Source organism: Benincasa hispida, chromosome 11, assembly GCF_009727055.1.
Source record: "Benincasa hispida cultivar B227 chromosome 11, ASM972705v1, whole genome shotgun sequence".
Classification (NCBI taxonomy): domain Eukaryota; kingdom Viridiplantae; phylum Streptophyta; class Magnoliopsida; order Cucurbitales; family Cucurbitaceae; genus Benincasa; species Benincasa hispida.
The window spans coordinates 5,519,216-5,538,822 of NC_052359.1; the positions used below are offsets into that span (position 1 = coordinate 5,519,216).

Consider the following 19,607-nt stretch of genomic DNA (forward strand, 5'->3'; position numbering starts at 1 on the left):
ACATTTACCATTAGAGGAATTTGCTTATAATAATAGTTACTATTCCAGCATTGGTATGGCACCATATGAAGCTTTGTATGGAAGACCTTGTACAACTCCAGTGTGCTAGAATGAAGTCGAAGAAAGACAATTGATAGGACCAGAGTTGGTTCAGAGGACATTAGAAAATGTTAGGTTAATAAGAGAAAATATGAAGATAGCTCGTGACAGACAGAAGAGCTATGCAGATAAGAGAAGAAGGGAGTTAGAATTTGAGATCGGAAATCGAGTATTTCTGAAGTTATCTCCGTGGAAAGGGATACTCGGATTTGGTAGCTATTTCATTATTATCTTTAAGTATTTCACCTTCCTCACTAGTCATGTTGAGGATTTTTTTATGGGTATTTACCGTTGGGGTTGATGCCCTAAATCTCGTAGGGTCTTATAGTTTGTAAATACCTGTATGAATAAACGCTTGTGATGTAATAATATGAGATATTTTCTTCACTGTTGTCTATGAAATATGAGATATTTTAGTTGCATTTACCACAAACCAATAAACTAAGATCCCTAATTGTCGTTGTAACTTAAACATGTATGTGGAGACATACAAATAGATCATGCCTTAAGTGATAATCTAAATGGTATGTAGTATATGGATAAAGGAGGGAAACCTTATCTTGGTGACACTACGGATACGACCTGCTTTGTAGATGTTACAAGTGTTGTAAAGTGCTACAGATGATTTGATCCTGATCATTCATGTGAAGACATGCGAGCAGGGGTGTCCTATACAAAGGAGTTTGTATAAGACCGAACCACGAAGTGTTTAGTCTCGTTATATAACGTCGTTCATGACAGAGACTTTCATTTCACTATGATGACCATAGGTAACATGACCTTAATCCTGAATGAGTTGGGAATTCTTATCTATGATGGCGGTCCTTTGATTTGCATGGGTGCGAGTGGCCAGATTGTCGACTCAAACCTACCACTTTGGGGATTCATCTAATTGGAGAGCTGAGAACTTAGCTACACAAGATGGAATTCACTCCTTCCCCGAAGCAGGGGTAAGTAGATAGATTTCTCCCTTAAGGGCTGATTTCGGGGCTTGAACAATGTGGTGCCATACACTTTCTCATGACCCTAGAGGTGTTCACTCATAGTAGGACTATGATGTATTGTTCACTAGAGGAATCAGTGGTACTTGAGTTAGATGTAACTACAGGGACAAAACAGTAAATTGGCCCATCTGTACTTACGAGAGATTTGTGAAAGGTTACCGTATTGTTGACTGGTTATATCAATGGACACAAAAATATATCTGTAGTGAGAAGAGTGCAGTTTTCAGTCTTTAGTGGAGTGCTCGACAGTTAACGGATGGTGGATCTCGTGATTAAAGAGCTTAGTCAGCCATTAACGTACCGTTAGAGCTTCAAGCTACAGGTCCATAAGGTCTCCTTGGTAGCTCAATGGATTCAAGTTGAGAATAAGTTTTTGGGTTAGTTTGAAGTGTTCAAATTAACAAGAGAGAGTTTGAGTATATATGATATAATTAAACCGATTCAATTATATGTGATATAGTTGACATGATGTATGAGATACATTAATTGGAGGAATTTGATATAAATATGATTTATATTGAATAAAGGAGAAAATAAATATAGTTTAAATATTACATATGATGTGATATTAAAACTATATGTTATAAATATAATATGATAAGTTAGTTATTATATTTATTTATAATTAAAAAATTATGAGATAATTGTGGTTGGTCATTTTTCTCCATTAACCGTGAGAGTGGGAGGTTATTTTCAGTTTTGAGTAACTGAAGGATAAAATGAAAAGTGTTTTCATTTGAATAAAATCGCTTCATTGTGTGCATTATTAATCGTTTAGCTCACAAGAGACTACATGATAGTCTTCTAAGTGAGATTCTAAATGATCGTGTAAAGCGCCTTTTACTAAACGATCATGTAGACGATCTAGTGTGATTTACTAAGCGATCGCGTGCCAAGCAAGATTTACTAAACGATCGTGTAAACAATCAAGAGTGTTTTTACTAAATGATTGTGTACCAACCGAGTTTTACTAAACAATCAAGCATACAAAGTCTATGTGATAGACAGTACATTCTCTCACTTGCTTGATCATATAGTTCGATCGTTGCTTTTGTCCGTCTCTCTACTAAATCTAACAGAGCACACACCTCCTGGATTCTTACTCTAAGAATACCAAGGTTTCCAAGTGGTGGTGTCTAAGGGTGCTTGCTCGTGGAGAAGACTGTTCGTGATTACTAGGCGATTGGGTAGGCGATATGGACTAGAGCGAGAGATTGTTGTCCAATGATTCACGGGAGTGAGAGATCTTCAGAAGAAAGGTTCTTCAAAGGTATGTTTCTCATTCCTTTTATTTTTTATTACTAAAGTATGTTGTAATTTGTTAAAGATGCATAACTGTTCTGTATGTTTGTGAATGCATTTAATTCTTTCACAATGGGCTTAGAAAGATCTTGCTTCTGCTCTTGAGTTCTCTTGGATAAGAGTTCTTTCATTTACATCCTCAACTAAGTCTTTTTCACTATTAATTATTTTTCGTTTTCGAGGATTTTTTTTCTTTGGAATCGGTCTACCACGCTTCTGGGGTGACAACTTGTTGTGTTGGGATATCAATTTTTTATGAAATATTTGCAGCTGGTATATGTGACTTAGTTACTTTCTTTGCATCCATAAATGCATTTGGTAATTGATTTGCTATATTTTGAAAATTAATTATTTTCTGAACATCAAGTTCACATTAATCTGTACTGGGATCTAAATGAGACAATAATGATGCATTCCATGTAATTTTTTTTCCAACTTCTTAATTCCTCCCCCAATGTTGGAAAATTTGTCTCATTAAAATGAATCAGCAAATCGTGCAGTAAATACCTCACCGGTCAAAGGCTCAAGATATTTAATAATTGATAGGGGATCATATCCAACATATATTCCTAACCTCCTTTGAGGACCCATCTTATGCGTTATGGTGGAGCAATTGGAACATATACTGCACATCCAAAATCTCAGATGGGAAATATTTGGCTCATGACCCTAAGGTAATTGTAATGGCGAGTACTTATGATAAGCTACTGATCTAATGCGTACAAGTGACGCTACATGCAAAATAGCATGTCCCCATACAGATGAAGGAAGCTTAGCTCTCTCATAAATAATGGTCTTGCAATTAATTGCAAACATTTTATAAATGATTTTGCTAAACTATTTTGTGTATTAACATGAGTTATAAGATGTTCAACGCTTACGCCAATTGACATACAATAATTATCAAAAGCTTGAGATGTAAATTCACCAACATTATCAAGACGAATGGTCTTAATTGTATACTCAGGAAATTATGCTCTTAACTTAATTATTTGAGCAAGTAGTCTTGCAAATACAAGATTTCAACTTGATAATAAGCACACGTGTGACCATCTGCTGGATGCATCTATTAATACCATAAAATATCTAAACGGTCCACTTGGTGGGTTAATGGGTCCACATATATCACCATGAATTCGTTCTAAAAATGCAGATGATTCAGTTTCCACTTTAGCTGGTGATGGTCTAATTATCAATTTTCCTTGAGAGCAAGCATCACATGATAATTCATTAGATTGAAGAATCTTTTGGTTCTTCAATGGGTATCCATTTGAATTCTCAATAATTCTCCTCATCATTATAGATCCTAGATGACCTAATTGGTCATGCCAAATTGTAAATATGTCTGGTTTTATGAACTTCAAGTTCATTATTGTCTATGTTTCAATTACTCGTATATGAGTATGATACAATCTAGAAGATAATGCAAACAACATTTCCTATATACGTTTTTCATTTGAGACAGTGGATATGATATATAGATATTCCACATTTTTCTTACTATCAGTTTCAATATGATAACCATTGCAACATATATCTTTAAAACTTAGAAGATTTCTCTTTGATTGACTAGAGAACTAATGGATTGACCCCAGCAGAAGACATCAGAATCCATAAGCATTCTAATTGATTAATTTTGGCAGAAAAGAAACATGCTAAAACCGAGTTTAATGGGTTTCAAGAACATACCTTGGCCAAACCATTGAATTCTTCATTTCCAGCTGCAATATCCTCCAAATCCTTGTGTAGACCACCACAAGATCTTCCCTACTATTCTTTTGGTGCTCTAGATTGTGTTGTGTGACTCAAAATAAGCTGGAATCAAAGGGAATATAGAGAAAGCTCACTGAACCAACCTATTGAAGAACACCTTCTTCATCCGAATTTTTTGGCAAAAATTCAATCGGTTCATCCATCTTTTCTTCACTCCAATCTCTTCAATATATTGCAGACTATCATGCAAAGAGATTTGCTGCATGGGATGCAGCTCAATTTTGGAGTAAATGAAGGAAGAGGTGGGTTCATTGTAAGCTAGTTGAAGATGAACATGAAAAACCCATTTTTCAATTTTGTGTAATTTTATTTCCAAAATCCAAAATTGATTTAAAATCATATTTTATTTCTAAAATCAAAATTTATTAATTTTAAAAATTAATTTCATAAATTAATTTTCTAATAAAATTAATATATATTATTTAAACAATTTAAATAATTGTAATTGATTTAATATCTAATATTAAATTAATTTTTACACAAACTCATATTCATATATTTAAATCATATTTAAATATATTTTCTCCAATTCCGTTTGATTCTAATTTGAACTTTTCAAATTAACTTATCACGCTACTCTAGAGCTAATCCATTTCCGAGCTAGTAGGGGGATTTCATGGACCTACAGATCATGGGCTCCAACGATCCGAGATTAATCGACTAAACTCATTAAACCAATCTAACACCATTCGTTAACTAATGTGTCACTTAGTTGAACTCCCCTCATTGTAGATATATTATGTCCACTCGATATAACCATGATTAGTAAGTTAACCCTTCACAGGTTGTTCATAATAACGGATGGGTCAATTCTCTGTTTTACCCCCGAAATTACCTCTTCTTTCTTAAGTCCCCATTGATCCCCTAATGAACAATTGTTTTGTGATCCAATCAACAAAATCGAGTCTCTCTCATGCCAAATGAGAGGGCGGGATCCCTTGTTCAAGCCCCAAAATCAGCACTTAAGGGAACAACCTCTCTACTATCCCTAAAAGCGGGTAGGAGTGAATTCTCTCTTGCACTTTATGTCTCCAGCTATCTATCCAGTCTTACCCCTGAAATGGGAGTCTTATTGAGCCGGCGCTGTTGAGATAACCCTCACCTATGCAAATCTAAGGATAATCCCGCATAAACAGAAGTTTATAGTTAGCTCAGGATTAAGGTCAAGCTACCTAGGTCATCGCTTTGAAATAGTCAGTCTTAAACAGTAAACAATGTTATAAAGTAAGAGTGACTCATTTCGTGGTCCGATCTTGTACAAACTCTTTTGCACAAGGACACCCCCCATTCCTCATGTCGAACATGAACGAATTAGGATCACTTTGTTTGTAGCACTTTACAACTCCTTGTAACAACTACAGAGCAAGTCGTATCCAATTGTGTTACCAGAATAAGGTACCCAACCTTATCATATACTATAGATCATTTTGACTATTTACTTGAACCTAATCCACCTTTATGTCTCCACATAAAGTTCAAGTACTCATCCAATAGTCAAGGGACTTTTAGGTTTATTGGATTTCTATTCAATCAATAGATCTATTCAATAACACCTTTATTGAATTTTCAGAATAAATTCCATTGTTTACATACCATGATTTTTAGGACATAAAACTCAACAAGAACAATGCACTATCAATTATAAATTTTGTTCCTCTAGGAAAAATAATATTTGCTTTTCCAAAACCTTCGATCAAGTTTGCAGAACCTAATATTGTATTTACTTTTTCTTTCAACATTGTCATTTGGAAAAGTATATTTCTATGAAGCACAGATACTTCGTGTGAGGCCAAGAATCAGTATTAGACATGTTTCGGATACCGATATTTTCAAATACTTCCCAGATACGTATCTGACACACAATTTGACGTATCTATACTTTCAGTTACTTTCCAGATACGTATCTGACACGCGATTTAACGTATCTATTTCTATGCGTACTTTTTTTCTTAAAAAATAATTTTTTTTAAAAAAAAAGACAAGTAACTCATCTAATTTTTCCCAATCTAAAATTAGACAACCTATTTAAAAAGCTCACTACTCGAGTCCAAAACTAAAAGAAAAAAAAAATAACAGGTCAAACCCTAGACTAGAATCACATAATCTCCATCTTCACATTTGAATCCCCACAAAGTTCACCAAAATATAAACCATTTTGATATCTTTAACAATAAGATCTTCGTTTATCTTCATACTTTTCTCTCTAATCTTCTTCTTCTTTGCAATATGAGTCACTTTTTCATTGCATTTTATTAACTATCGTACTTAAACATCTTAGATGTTGCTTTTTTGTATTGTATTTTATTTTATGCTATTGTTATTAACATGTATACTAAATTTATCTATATCCTACATTTTGTGTCTTCAACGTATCAGTATCCTTGTTTTTTAGAAATATACATATTAAAAAAATGGCGCATCCTTAGACGTATCCGTATCTTAGTTTTTTAGAAATTGACGAATCGTCGTATTCGATCGTATCCATATCGTGTAGTCGTATATCTGTCTGTACTTCATAAGTATTTTTTATTTGAAAGTATTGTGTATGTAGTTGCACTGTATACCAGACGTATATCTTCTTTGCTCTTTTTTTAAACACCCAACATATGAAAATGATCCATGTTTCTTCATTAAAAGAAAATAATTACAATAAGAAAAACAACACTTAAAATATACAAAAGTTACTAAAAAAAACGTGAAGATAGATAAAAGAAAACAACAACATTAAGTTTAGATATTCTCAAAGTCAAAAGAAACACTTGATGTGCCACCAACTGTGTCAATCTCCTCTTCAGGAGATTCAAAAAAGTTCGCCACATCCAAATTTGTCGCGTGGGATAGGTCAAATATGTCATTATCCTGGTATGCAAAATTTACTTCCACATTTTTCTCTTTTTCCTTCAGGGAGACTTGATAAAGGTCAACTAAGTGTTTTGACGTACGACAGGTACGTGACCAATGTCCAATCATTCTACATCGGAAGCATTTATTTTCAACACTCTTTGAACTTATATCTTGTGGAGCTTTTCCTTTGTGATAATCATTTTGTGTGGTTCTTTTGAAATTTAAATGATTAGAATGACCACTACGAAAATAATTATTATTTCTTCCTCTCCACAGACATGACCTCGACTACGATTATTATTAAAATTCACTGCATTCACTTCAGGGAATGGTGTTGTACGGTTGGTCGAAATTTATGATTTTTCATCAATAACTCGTTATTTTGTTCGGCCATGAGAAGACATGAAATTAATTCAGAATATTATTTAAAACCATGAAATTAATTCAGAAGACTGTTTAAAATCTTTCTCTCGATATTGTTGCCGCAGGAGCATATTTGAGACATGAAATGTAGAAAATGTCCTCTAACATATCAACATCAGTAATTTTCTCTCTGCATAACAACAATTTTGAACTGATTTAAAATAATACGGAGTTGTAATCACTTACTGATTTGAAATCTTGTAGCCTCAAATGCATCCACTCATAACAAGCTTTAGGAAGAATAACTATTTTTTTTATCATACCTCTCTTTCAAATTTTTTCACAAGATACGGGGATCTTTTATTATAAGAAACTCCATTTTCAATCCCTCGTGGAGATGATGACAAAAGAAAAATCATAGCTTTTGTTTTGTCTTGACTGGATGTCGTATTTCCTTCTTTAATTGTTTCTCCCAAGTTCATAACATCCTTGTGAATTTTGGCATCGAGCACCCATGACAAATAACCATTGCCATTAATGACAAGGGCTGAGAAATCTAATTTTGTAAGGTTTGTCATGGAAACACTATCACAAAATATTATATTAATATTAGAAATTTAATATGTACTAAATATACAAAATAACATTTAATTTATTAATTATAACGAAGAGAGAAAAACCAACATACCTTTAGGACCTACCTTTAGCGGAGAAAACGACAGGAGCTCGTGCTGATAACGTTTTTGTGAAATTGAGGAGCACAACGGGAATACGGATATGAAAAAATATAATATAACAATAAATAAATAAATAAAAACAAAAATTATAAAATTGGACAATGGAAAATTTTAGTGGAATTTGGTGTGAATTTCTCACCAATGGGTATATCATTTTAAGATCTACCAAAGGCCAATATTTATAGATAAAATGGCAAGTAGGATGTGAACTTGCATGGACACCAAGCATGAATTACTACAAGCCACATAAACAACATGAATGGTGACACATGACCTTTGGGACACTAAGCATCTATTTTTTATTATAATATTCATAATAATTTATAGATTGTGTACTATTTAGTCCATTAGTTATTTCTTTTTAAATCTCATGTAATTTTTATTATAATATTCATAATAATTTATAGATTGTGGACTATTTAGTCCATTAGTTATTTTTTTTAAATCTCATGTAATTTAAAAGTAAACCATTCATATTAAATTAGAGTAGATTTAAAAAATAATAATAATAATTTAATTTTCTCTATAAATAGTTGTGGCTTTCGTTTCCATCAATTATCTCCTTTTCTTTTATTTCCCTTTTTTTGTTTTGATTTTAATTTTGTTAATCCGCTCTTTCTAATTTTTGTAGATTTTTTTTCTTCTGTAACATTAAAATAAACTAATGATGGAGAGTATGAGACGTTTCACAAAAAGTTCCAATTTTTATACCAATTACGGACTTACCTATAGTTGAAAAAGATTATCACAGTAGGTCGGAGGCTTTTTTCAATTTTCCAGTAACAATCTTATACATACATGTGTTGTACTAAAAATAAAAAATAAAAACATACGTGTGCACATTACGTGTCGTACATATATAAACGCGTACACATGCGTTCATATATGTATAGACGTACATAAATATGAATATGTGTATTTTGGCTGATCGATATGCACTAAACCGAGGATCACCAACTAATCGACGTTCTCGTTTCTCTCAACTAAATTGAATCAAGCATTTATGTTCAATTTGACGTAATTTGATAAAAATTGATGTTATGGACAAAAGATCATTTAGAGAATCAACTAAAGATGCTTACGTCCTTAAGTAGGTATGTTAGACTGACAAGACGCTCTTTTAGATAAGTTGATCAGATTTAGAGAAAAAGAATATGAGACGAGAAAGCTCATCACAGGGTGCACAAAACCTAGAAGACATGCCCCAAAAGATGACCTAGCATTGAGGTATGTTAGTTATCTACTAATAGGAAATGAATGGTTGATGGGTTTAGTCGTCAAATATGAGAATTAATTGCAGTAAAATAACCAAAGATCAGGAGAAGATTAAAAATATGTTAGGGTATGTTTGGAATACATTTTCAAATATTTAATTTAAATTTTAGAAGAAATTTAAGTATTTAGTAATCACTCAATAACTTTTCGTATATATTTTAATCATTTTTTATAAAAATATTTAAATAAAAATAAATTTTTTGAAAAACATTTTTTTCTCATATCAATCAAAACAGATCCTTAATCTATTAATTTTCCAATATCATATGTTTCGGTTCTTTATGCTCTTTACATTACACTATTTAATTAAATATTCATATGATTAGATTGATGAAAGATTATTACACATTGCTTGTTCATTTTAGGGTGTTTATGTTGATTGGTTTGAACTGAATATATTTTATTGTGTTTATGTTGATTGGTTTAGAAGATACCCGATTTCAATAAGAAAATTCCCAAAACTTAATCAAAAGACATCCAGCATGACCAGAAAAAGAAAAGAAAGAAAAAACATATAAAATTAACTACTTAAAGAGTATTCATTTCTCCACTTAATGAAGTTAAAAATCAATTTCATCAAATGAAACATTTTCTCACAAATTATACATATATAAGAACTTTTTATTCTTCAAAAAGAAGCCCATAACAGGAAACTGTCACAGCAAAACACAAAACATTACATGATGTGACAAAAACCAAGAGGATGAGTCATGTGCCCCTCATAATTGGGACATTTAACTTCTTTCTTTAGGAAGACAGAGAGAAAAGGTGAAGCAGATGCCCTTGCATGGCTAGGCTAGTTTTAAGTGTGTTTGTTAGTTTGAGAGACACCATTAAACTTTGCTGGTAACAAAATCATTGTTACTTGATTCCCATATGGTAGTTCCATCACAGGTGCATAGCTTCTTGTAGTTCTCTCCGACACCGGCACTTCGAGCTACTACTGCTGCTGCAATCCCTGGAACTGATTTATCTTCGGTCTCATACACAGCTATTGATCGTCCAATAAGATCAGAAACTCGCAGGTTCTGTTTAACACCAGAGAAAAAGGCTTCGCCCTTGTCATCAGAATCTAATGTTCCCAGGTCACCCAGCGGCTGAAAATACATTGCATGCGACACGACACCACGTTAGTTTGAAAGAGACTCATAAAGTACATACAGAAATCATATGTTAATTTACCGATTTGGTCTTATGGTTTGGGCTTAGTTTCAATTTGGCCTTTTTGGTCTTTATTTTGGATTTGATCTCATAAAGTAATTATCCACTAGGTGTTGTTATCTTGGATTCGAGGCTATTTTGTAGTTAGGGTGAGCTATCTTTTTGAATGTCATTTTGGAGAGCTTGATATTTTGTAAAAGTAAAAAAGAACATTTCTACTGTTTCAAATCATTACTAAATTGAATACACATCACACTTTCGATCCACATAACTTGGCCTTTTGTTCAATTGACTCTATTAGGTTTATTGTCTTGAAGGAGAGAGGCTTTCGAATGGGTAAAAGATGATTTACAACGATTTATGAGATTTACCAAACCATAGGACTAAATTGAAACTTTTAAAATGAACATAAACTAAACCCAAACCTTAAGAACAAAATTGGTAATTTAACCTAAATCATGATATACTTATCAACAAACCGCTCAGCTGATTACAACCAAGCATCCCAACACTAACAATAAAACTATAGTAGAAGCATGGTCCCAAGGAACAGCAGTATGAAATTTATGGAAGAACAAGAAAAGGAATGGCTTTTAAAATCCATAAGTTGAAAGGTAACCTCATTAGTGGGGCTAGAATCTGCAGAACCAAAGATTTTTCCTGTGCTAGCAGCGCCACTTGTCAGATCACCGAATTCATTGATTGACCAACCATGTTTTCCAGGTGACAGTCCACTAAAGTTGGCTTCAACCCTAGCCAATTCCATATTTACCTGAGCCAATCGAACCACGCCATATATATCCGGGCCTTTAAATTCAGCAACAGCAGCAGAAACTAAGAAATCTGCAAATATAGAGCAGTGATTTATCAGATCAATGACTTTTTCATTCCTTTCCTTTCAACAGATCAATCAGAAGCCAGTACAATACCCCCCCCGCCCAAACAAAAAAAAGGGGAGAGAGAGAGAGAGAGAATGCAAATGTGTAAATACACACACACACATATAATAACATTGTTAAAAAAAAAAAATTAAAAAAAAAATCTTAAATAGAAACAATGTTATTATTTAACAAATCTTAAAATAGAACACCATACCATTGCATCAACATTCAAAGCACTACAAAAGGTTTCAATTTAAATCATTTGGAAGAATGAAACTGATGTCAACCTCAGAAAGGGGTATTAGAATTGCTAAGATACTAGCAAAGGTTTTGTACTTTGGAAGATACTGCCTTCTCATGGGATAAACTTCACCAAAAATTTTCTACGATGCTTTAGTATTATCAATTTAAATTGTAGTCCTGTTTTTTATTCCTCTTTTGAGTTTTTGTGATCTCAACTCGTCATTAACAAAAGATCAGGATCATTAAAGAATTGTTTACAGTTGAAGCGCGAAGGCACTATGTTTCGTCCAAACCTCAGCATTGTACCACACATGCGCACTTTGTCACATTCTCCTTCCTGTGTGACCATTACAAACTGTTACATTATGCAACTGTTTGCTGCTAAACAGTTACTATTTTATTAAGTCCTCACATTACCCAAACCAAGAGACCTCTTCAAGATTTCCTCTAACAATCAAGTCTCCATTTCACTTGGATGGTTATTTATCTCCATCATCAATTTAGGCTCGTCAGAGAACTTGCGACTTTTCATTCTCCTAGCAAGACCCAACAGGCTTATGAACATGGAACAGGAAATGAAACTGTCATTTGTCTCCTGATAATCGAAATGCCTATGGAGTCAAGGTTTCAGATTTGTTAATTCAATGACCAACTTGCAAAAATATATATTTTGTTGGTAAGAAATTAAGTTTTTTTTTTTTTTTTTTTAAAAAAAAAAAAAAAAAAAAAAACACATACACACGAGCGCGCACACACACAAGAAGGCGAAGGAAGCCCTAAACTAGCTTGCACAAAACTATAGCGGAGATCACAACAGATGGATTGAAGGTATTGACCTATACCATTTTCACCCTGGAACCATTTTGTGGCTAAGAGGTAAGAATCTAAGATCGTGATGAGGATTATTATTGCCAATGAAGCCATAAAGGATTACAAGGCTCATTAAAGGGAAAACAATGGTTTCTAGATCAGTTTTGGAAAGGCCTTTGTCCTTTGACCATGTTGACTAGGGCTTCTTTTCTAGAATATATGGGTTGCGATATCCCAAGTCCGAGGTGTTTAGTGAGTTTCATGGGGGGTTTATTGATTCTTCCATAAACAAGACCTATAGGTTAAGGAATGTTGTCTTGTACTTGTACTATCTCAGAGGCTTTAGGAGATTTTCTGTAGAGTATTTGACACAAATGAAGGCGTGGAGGATTATAGGGCTAAGAAAGTGGAGGGCATCATGTAAAATGTGGAAGGATGAAATCTTGAATAAGATCAGATTTTCTGTTGGTTGATCACACATAGGAGGATTAACAGTATTGGATCTATTCACACGTCCTCTTTAGAGGTTCTTAGTCCGCAATGCTGTATTTTGTATAGGCAGACTACAAAAATTTTAAATCTCTTCCTTTGACTTGCTTTTTCCTCAAAAGATTCAGTGAAGGTTTCTACAGAGTTTTGTTGCACGACAGTCCTAAAGTCGAGATTTGTCATGACATGATGGAGAAGGCGCTTTGGACAAGATAGGAGGACGCTCTTTTCGAAAACCGGTTCTTTTTGTTATCATTTGTTTATGGCCAGGAAGGAAGCAGAAGATTTGTGGGTTGTAGAGAAGACTTAGCAGGAGATTTGGCATTTGGCTCACTTTTAACACTACTCCTTAAACTACTTTAACTAAGTTCCATTTTGAATTTCTTTTATTATTGATTCACAACAACTGGCTTTAGACTATTTCAACTAAGTTCTTTTCTGATTTTCTTTATTATTGATTCAAATCAAGATCAAGTTTTTGTAATTTATATCTATATTTTAGTGGCTCCTTTGTCCTTCGCTTCTGTTCTGTAACATTTGTATAGCTTCATTTCGAACTTTTATTCATCTTAATGGGGTTGGTTTTCCTTTCAAAAGAATCAATCACTACTCAATAAAAAAAGATTTATTAAAGGAAAAAAGTGTACTAAGACCATCCACACAATAAAGAAATTGGCAACCTTACAACATATCAAGGTACAACATTCAACTCATCCACAGCAGGGCTTAGAATAAGAGGCTGAAGCCATTTTTTTAACAGGTTGTGACAAAAATCAATTATAAATGAGTTTAACATTTACCTATCAATGCAAATGGTTTTCAGAAGCAACATATAACTTGATAAAATATTCAGAGAAATCCAAAATATTCAAAGAAGCTTTTATCATCATAAAACAGCCAACCATCAGATTAAGAGGAAGGAGAGGGGGTAAATTTTGTTACACATACCCTCAGGAACCCCTTGCCCAATTAACCGGGCTTTTCGACCGGTCTGCTCCAAAGCTTCAGTCATTATCTTCACAGGCGTTGTGCCCAATATCCGAACCACTTGATTACTCAAGTCCACATCAACACTCTTTACACCTGAAACAACACTTGAAGAAATGCAACTAATGTACAACAAACGAATAAGGGTGTGCTTAGAAATGCTCCTAACACATTTTATAGTAGTTTAATTACAAGCACTTTGATGAGAAGTGTTCACTGAGAATAATTTTAAGGGTTCTGTGGAATCTTAAACGTGCTATTTTCGGGTGCTTTTGGGTGTGTAAAAGTACTCCATAAGTGATTTCTTAGTTAAAAAGAATACCTTATAGTACTTCTAAACAGAAGTAAATTAAAGGCATTCCCAAAACGTAGTCTAACAAGAAATCAGAAACCAACCAAAAGGTGAAACAATTAACAATTGAAACATGAAACTTGAATCAAACAAGATAAAGAAAATCTTCTTTTAAAACGCTTACCATCAACACCCTGTAACTTGTTCTTGACGGCATTAACACAGCCCTCACATTTCATATCCACCATATACTCCGTCTGTCACCCGAAGAGAACCAAATAGTTAATCTTTTTTGTTATCAACGACAGACCAACCAGCTCACCAAGTAAATTCCCAACACAGACTCGAAATCTCATATAAATCCATAACTAAATAACCCTTTAACCATTTTGATCAACAAAGTTCCTTATTAAAAAAAACTACATCAATAACCAGAAGCTACAAAACAACACACCCACACAAGGTGGAAATTCTAAAGAAATAAACTCACCAAAAGTTCAGGCAAATCAACATTGTTCTGCATCAATCAATACCAATTAAGGGGGATTAGAACTGAAACACGAATTGGGTTTAAGAAATTGAACGAACGAAAATTTAAGGGAAAAAGAGAGATGGGTTTAAGAAATCAGAGGAAACCTGAGAGGAAGAGATTGATTCCGAAGTGGGTATCTCCATACGAACAGCAGAGAGTGGAGGGGTAAAGTTTCTGATAAATCCGAAGGAATTTGGAGTTGGAAATGGAGAAGAATGTAAAGAAAGGGAATTGGGTTTGAAGGATTGAGGGAAATGAAAAGGGAGGGAAGCAGAAGGAGGACTGGTGAAGATGAAAGCTGCAGGTAAAGCAGATGCTGCTATGGCAAGGCTAGTAGTTGTTGCTGTGGACCTTAGAAATGCCATTAAGAGCGAATGTTCTTTGTTTCTGATTTTCCTTTCCACATTTGTCAACGAAACGAGCAAAATAAGAGAACAGTTGAATAAAGAATAATCTTTTTGAGAAAAATGAAAATTTCTCGAAATTTCTATAATTTTGTAGCTGGGATTGAGAAGGGTGTTTTGTAATTTTATTTTAAATATTATAATTTCTCTAAGGAAGATAATGGATATGTTTTTTTATTTACAACAACAACGCCATAGACAATAAAGAGCTAACAAATCACAAGTCACAATAAAGATATCTGATCTTCAACATGACAAATTAAACTGTGAGCAATTATAGTTTCAGTGATAAAAAGGAAAACCAAGAATAATGTCATGTTAGGAAATATTAGAGAATTAGAGTACTACATTATTTTTTTGTTAAATTAAATTATTATTTGATGTCAAAATGAACATAACTCAACCGTAATTAACATGTATTAACTTCGTCGAGGTCAGAGATTCAAATTCTAATACTCCTCATTATTGTATTAAGAAAATGCAAATTTATAATTTAATCGTTGTGTTTGTAAGGATTAGTGTTACACCATTTAAAAGACATGGGATGTTTTGAATTTATAGTTGAAAAGAAGATTATTAGGGTAAAATGCACTTTTAGGTAATAGGATTTTTAACTTAGTTTTTATTTGGTATCCCGATTTTAAATAAACATTTGTTGTCTATGAGACTTAAGTTTAGTTTCTGATTGATTCTTAAGATTTCAAGAGTGATATATTTAGTTTTCAAAGTTTGAATTTGATTTTAGTTGTTCCCTGAAATATGAAATTAGTTTATAAATGATCTTTTAAGTAGAGTTGACATAACAGTAGTGAATGAGAAGTTTTTCCTTCATTTTAGATTTGGTTTACAATGTTAATCGAAGATGTCCATAACACTGCACATTTTGGAGTAGAGTAACGAACGATCAACATAAATGCAATGACTGTAGATGATAAAGGCAGTTAGACGCCAATGAAAAGTTCATTGGAGAAAGGAGGGAAAAGAGAAAATGAAGTAGAAAAATAAAACTGTCCAATCACATGTTTAGTCACCCAAATAAATTATTAAATTAATATAATATTGCCTGATCAAATGGTATAATCAAATTTTAACTACCAAATTATTCTATCGTTGGTAACTAACGGTCAAAAGAGGTCAATAATCCTTTTTAATAATTTTCTAAACTTTAGGGACAAAAACGTTATTTTTAAAATCTCATCAATCAAATAGACAATTCCAAATTTGATGAACCAAAATTATATTTTGCCCTCGCTACGATACACATCATCTAATTTGTCAGTAAGGCGACCTTAAAAAATCAAGAAAATATTAGGAATTGAAAAGATTTGTGAACGAAAATGATTTTCTACTATCAATTTTAAGTTCAAAGAGAATGAACCCTAAATTACGACAGATATTTCAAACTTGAGGCCTTCAATCAAACTTCTTACCTTACATTGAACAACATTCTCTTCTCAACATAATGTTTCACAATTCAATCCACGTGGAATTCAAACTTTATACATTACAATCACCTGCATCCATTACAAACCATGGCAGATGAGATGATCAATCGATTAATTGCGACTTTTTTTCATCACATCGCACATGGGATCCGACCAAATACTTGTTGCAAGATGCTTGGAACTGGTGACTGCATGATCAGAAGAAAACCAAAGTAAAAATGTAGTTCTTCAACCGAAACCAGGAGGAACATCCGGGTCTTCATCACTACCAGCATCTTTACACATTTGGTTGTGCTTCCTGTTTGAAACAAAGCCTGGCGGCAGATCAACATCATCTGCATCAAACACATTGTTCGGATGGTGTCCCTCTACATTTCTACTATCATTATTGTGCCTGCCTTCATGACATTTTGGAAATTGCAGCTCCTCTACGTGCTGCTTTCCATTGTTCGTATGATTGCCGGCAAAAGAAAAACCTGGAGGTTCTATCGGATCAGCCTCGGAATGGTCAAATTGACTGGTGGAGGCCTTCATAGAACCATTATTAACTTCCTTCCGAACTGGTATAGTATGTTGGGTAGATGCTTCGGCATTTTCCTCTGCTTTTGGGTTCGCTAACTTATTGTAGACAGATTGTACCGTTTCTGTGATTTCATTTTTCATGCCATCAGCTGATCTGATTATCTCCCATAAGTTATCAGAAACCTTGCTCATTATTTCTTCCCTAAAGGCAAGGAAAGTACATTATTACCTTCTTATCTCTCAATAGAGTAATTTTCTTCAAACGAAAATTTTAGTACAGACAATAAAAAGAGGGAAACAAAGATATACTGGTAAATTGTATAAGATAATTGACCTATTTTGCGGCCTTCTCAACAATTTTTGTCTTGTCAATGTTTATCCAACTAATTCAGCACCGGATAAGACTAACTGGTCCTATATTTCCATAGAAACAAGTGCCAACAAACAAAAGTATCCAATATATTTGGTCTAAGGCATAGATAACTTGGGTCACTCATCCACTCAGATTTTGAAGTTAGTTAATGATGGAGAATTCGAGAAATAGTCAGACTCAAGGGTGTATATTTCTCTGTGGAATAATTCAGTCAACAAGAAAAGACGCACTTCGGAAGATGAATGATATGTTGTCTCTGATATTAGTGTTGACAGTATTGATAAGGAGGAGTTTGATTTGTAGAATCAAGAACAGAAAGACTAAAGGTTAATGAATTAAACTGAGGGGTCCTGAAGGATGAATTAGTGCACTTCACGAAAATGGTTTATGGACGTGTTTTCTTAGCTTGGTGGGAGAAGTTTTGGTTGCTTTCGCTTGTTGATTGCTTAGGTATTTTCTTCTTCAGGATAAATATATGTGCATATATATTTGTTCTTGTAATATTTGGAGATTTTCACCCTTTTTTGTTATTTGGTTTTCTTTTCACTCTCTTTGGAAGTTTGTATCCTCAGTACATTTTTCTATCTTTTTATCTATCAATAAAAGATTTGTTATTTGTTAAAATAACTTGAGTAAAGAATGGTTATGGGGTCTTATAGAACTTCATAGTGGGAATTTCTTAATGTGAAGCAATTACTTCATCTGGCTGAGATAGAACTTTCACCTCCCATTGTAAGAAAGTCAGCCCATTCTATGCCATCCAAATTTTAGTTGCAACATCACAAAAGAAACAGTCATAATCCCAGCTCCACTACCTAATTCAACTAGAGAAACTCAATAAAGTTCACTATAACGAAAATATAACCAATGCCAAAAGAAACAAATAAGAACATGGGATGGCAGAAATTTGGTCTTACCCAACCTCGTCATATATCGCATCAGAAAGTTGCCGAGGCTTTACATTTTCAGCTCCTGCCCGATTAAGAGCTGCAGATTGCTTCACTATTGCAATTATATTATTGCGCAATTCTTCCTACAATTAAAAAAAAAAACTTTTTCTATAAGAATCCAAAATTCAACAAGTATGTCAATGTTCTTGGAACTTCAATTAATACTACCACCTCGTGAAGTCAAATTTCTCCGATTTATCTCCATTAATACCCTAAACAAATATACTTCATTTGGAATTAGAAGAATGAAAGAAGTAATAGCTCAAATGTATGAACAAATCCCTCCTTCGGCGCAGTTCCATTCTTTCTTATATGAATTCCATACGATTGATTAGAAATTATGGCTTGGTATTAAGCGAAAATTGAAAGAAGAGCAAAAACTATAGAACAAAAACCTAGGAAACAATGGAAATCGGGATGAAAAGGAAATGGGAAAACGAAGATACATTGTCTTTCAGCTTGCGAATGATTTTGAGACGGAGTTTGTCGAAGTCGCCGTCATCCTTGAGCTTTTCGATTACATCTTCTCCACTAATCTTAGGCCCGATCTCCATTAACAACAACCAGTGGCTTTCTTCCAAGCTTCGAAGGTCTATGTTCTATTATCATGATCGTTTGCCCTACACAAGTAGCATTATAAAATTATTATTATTATTATTATTATTATTATTATTATTATTATTATTATTATTATTATTTAAAAAACAAAAACAAAAGTTTCTACTTAAATTTCTACCTCGCCTTCTAACTTCAGAGTTTTTTTTCTCTCTTTTTTTAATTTTTTTAAGTACACTTCAATGAGCTCTTAAACTTATGTTAAAAGTAATTTAAATTAAACATATAAATCACATTCTATAGGTTTCATTCAACTATGTACTCCAAAAAGGAAAAATCATTCAACTATTAATAGAAAATGTCTCATCTTCTCCTTTTAGTCATGAGTTTGGTTTGATTGGTAGATATTAAATATCTAGAAGTTTAATTTAAAATGTTTAAATATCTAAGATATTAATTATTTGTATTTGGATAAATGTGATTGTTGATGTCAAACGAAATATGTGTCTATTTCACTACATTTGCTCGCGAGAATCCTATCTAATTAACTAAGTAATGAATAATCA

At 33.3% G+C, this 19,607-nt stretch overlaps 2 protein-coding genes across 3 annotated transcripts; both read right to left on the minus strand.

The window, feature by feature from the left end:
• Window positions 1–9,948: 9,948 nt before the first annotated feature.
• On the minus strand, window positions 9,949–15,247 carry LOC120092225 (copper chaperone for superoxide dismutase, chloroplastic/cytosolic). 2 transcript variants are annotated; one of them, XM_039050496.1, is made up of 6 exons: window positions 14,897–15,247; window positions 14,751–14,777; window positions 14,445–14,517; window positions 13,930–14,064; window positions 11,178–11,401; window positions 9,949–10,494 (listed from the first exon to the last, which is right to left on the minus strand). In XM_039050496.1, the coding sequence occupies exons 1-6, from the start codon at window positions 15,155–15,157 to the stop codon at window positions 10,231–10,233; spliced, it is 984 nt and encodes a 327-aa protein (XP_038906424.1). In that variant the 5' UTR covers window positions 15,158–15,247; the 3' UTR covers window positions 9,949–10,230. The 2 variants fall into 2 exon arrangements, with proteins under 2 accessions (XP_038906424.1, XP_038906425.1); XM_039050497.1 differs by having other exon boundaries at window positions 14,751–14,812; window positions 14,897–15,025.
• Window positions 15,248–16,608: 1,361 nt separating this feature from the next.
• On the minus strand, window positions 16,609–19,106 carry LOC120089960. The gene is made up of 3 exons (XM_039047412.1): window positions 18,933–19,106; window positions 18,454–18,569; window positions 16,609–17,365 (listed from the first exon to the last, which is right to left on the minus strand). Exons 1-3 carry the CDS (start codon window positions 19,038–19,040, stop codon window positions 16,870–16,872), a joined length of 720 nt encoding a protein of 239 aa, XP_038903340.1. The 5' UTR covers window positions 19,041–19,106; the 3' UTR covers window positions 16,609–16,869.
• Window positions 19,107–19,607: the final 501 nt, after the last annotated feature.

What these genes read in the sequence shown, in the direction of transcription:
- LOC120089960 (XM_039047412.1), bottom strand. Translation starts at nt 19,040, where the DNA reads ATGGAGATCGGGCCTAAGATTAGTGGAGAAGATGTAATCGAAAAGCTC. An exon ending in TTCGCAAGCTGAAAGACAAT is followed by an intron (nt 18,570 to 18,932) that starts GTATCTTCGTTT and finishes TTTTAATTGTAG; the next exon opens with GAAGAATTGCGCAATAATAT. An exon ending in GCGATATATGACGAGGTTGG is followed by an intron (nt 17,366 to 18,453) that starts GTAAGACCAAAT and finishes CCTTGCCTTTAG; the next exon opens with GGAAGAAATAATGAGCAAGG.
- LOC120092225 (XM_039050496.1), bottom strand. Translation starts at nt 15,157, where the DNA reads ATGGCATTTCTAAGGTCCACAGCAACAACTACTAGCCTTGCCATAGCA. An exon ending in TGGGCAAGGGGTTCCTGAGG is followed by an intron (nt 11,402 to 13,929) that starts GTATGTGTAACA and finishes CTATATTTGCAG; the next exon opens with ATTTCTTAGTTTCTGCTGCT. An exon ending in ATTCTAGCCCCACTAATGAG is followed by an intron (nt 10,495 to 11,177) that starts GTTACCTTTCAA and finishes ATGTATTTTCAG; the next exon opens with CCGCTGGGTGACCTGGGAAC.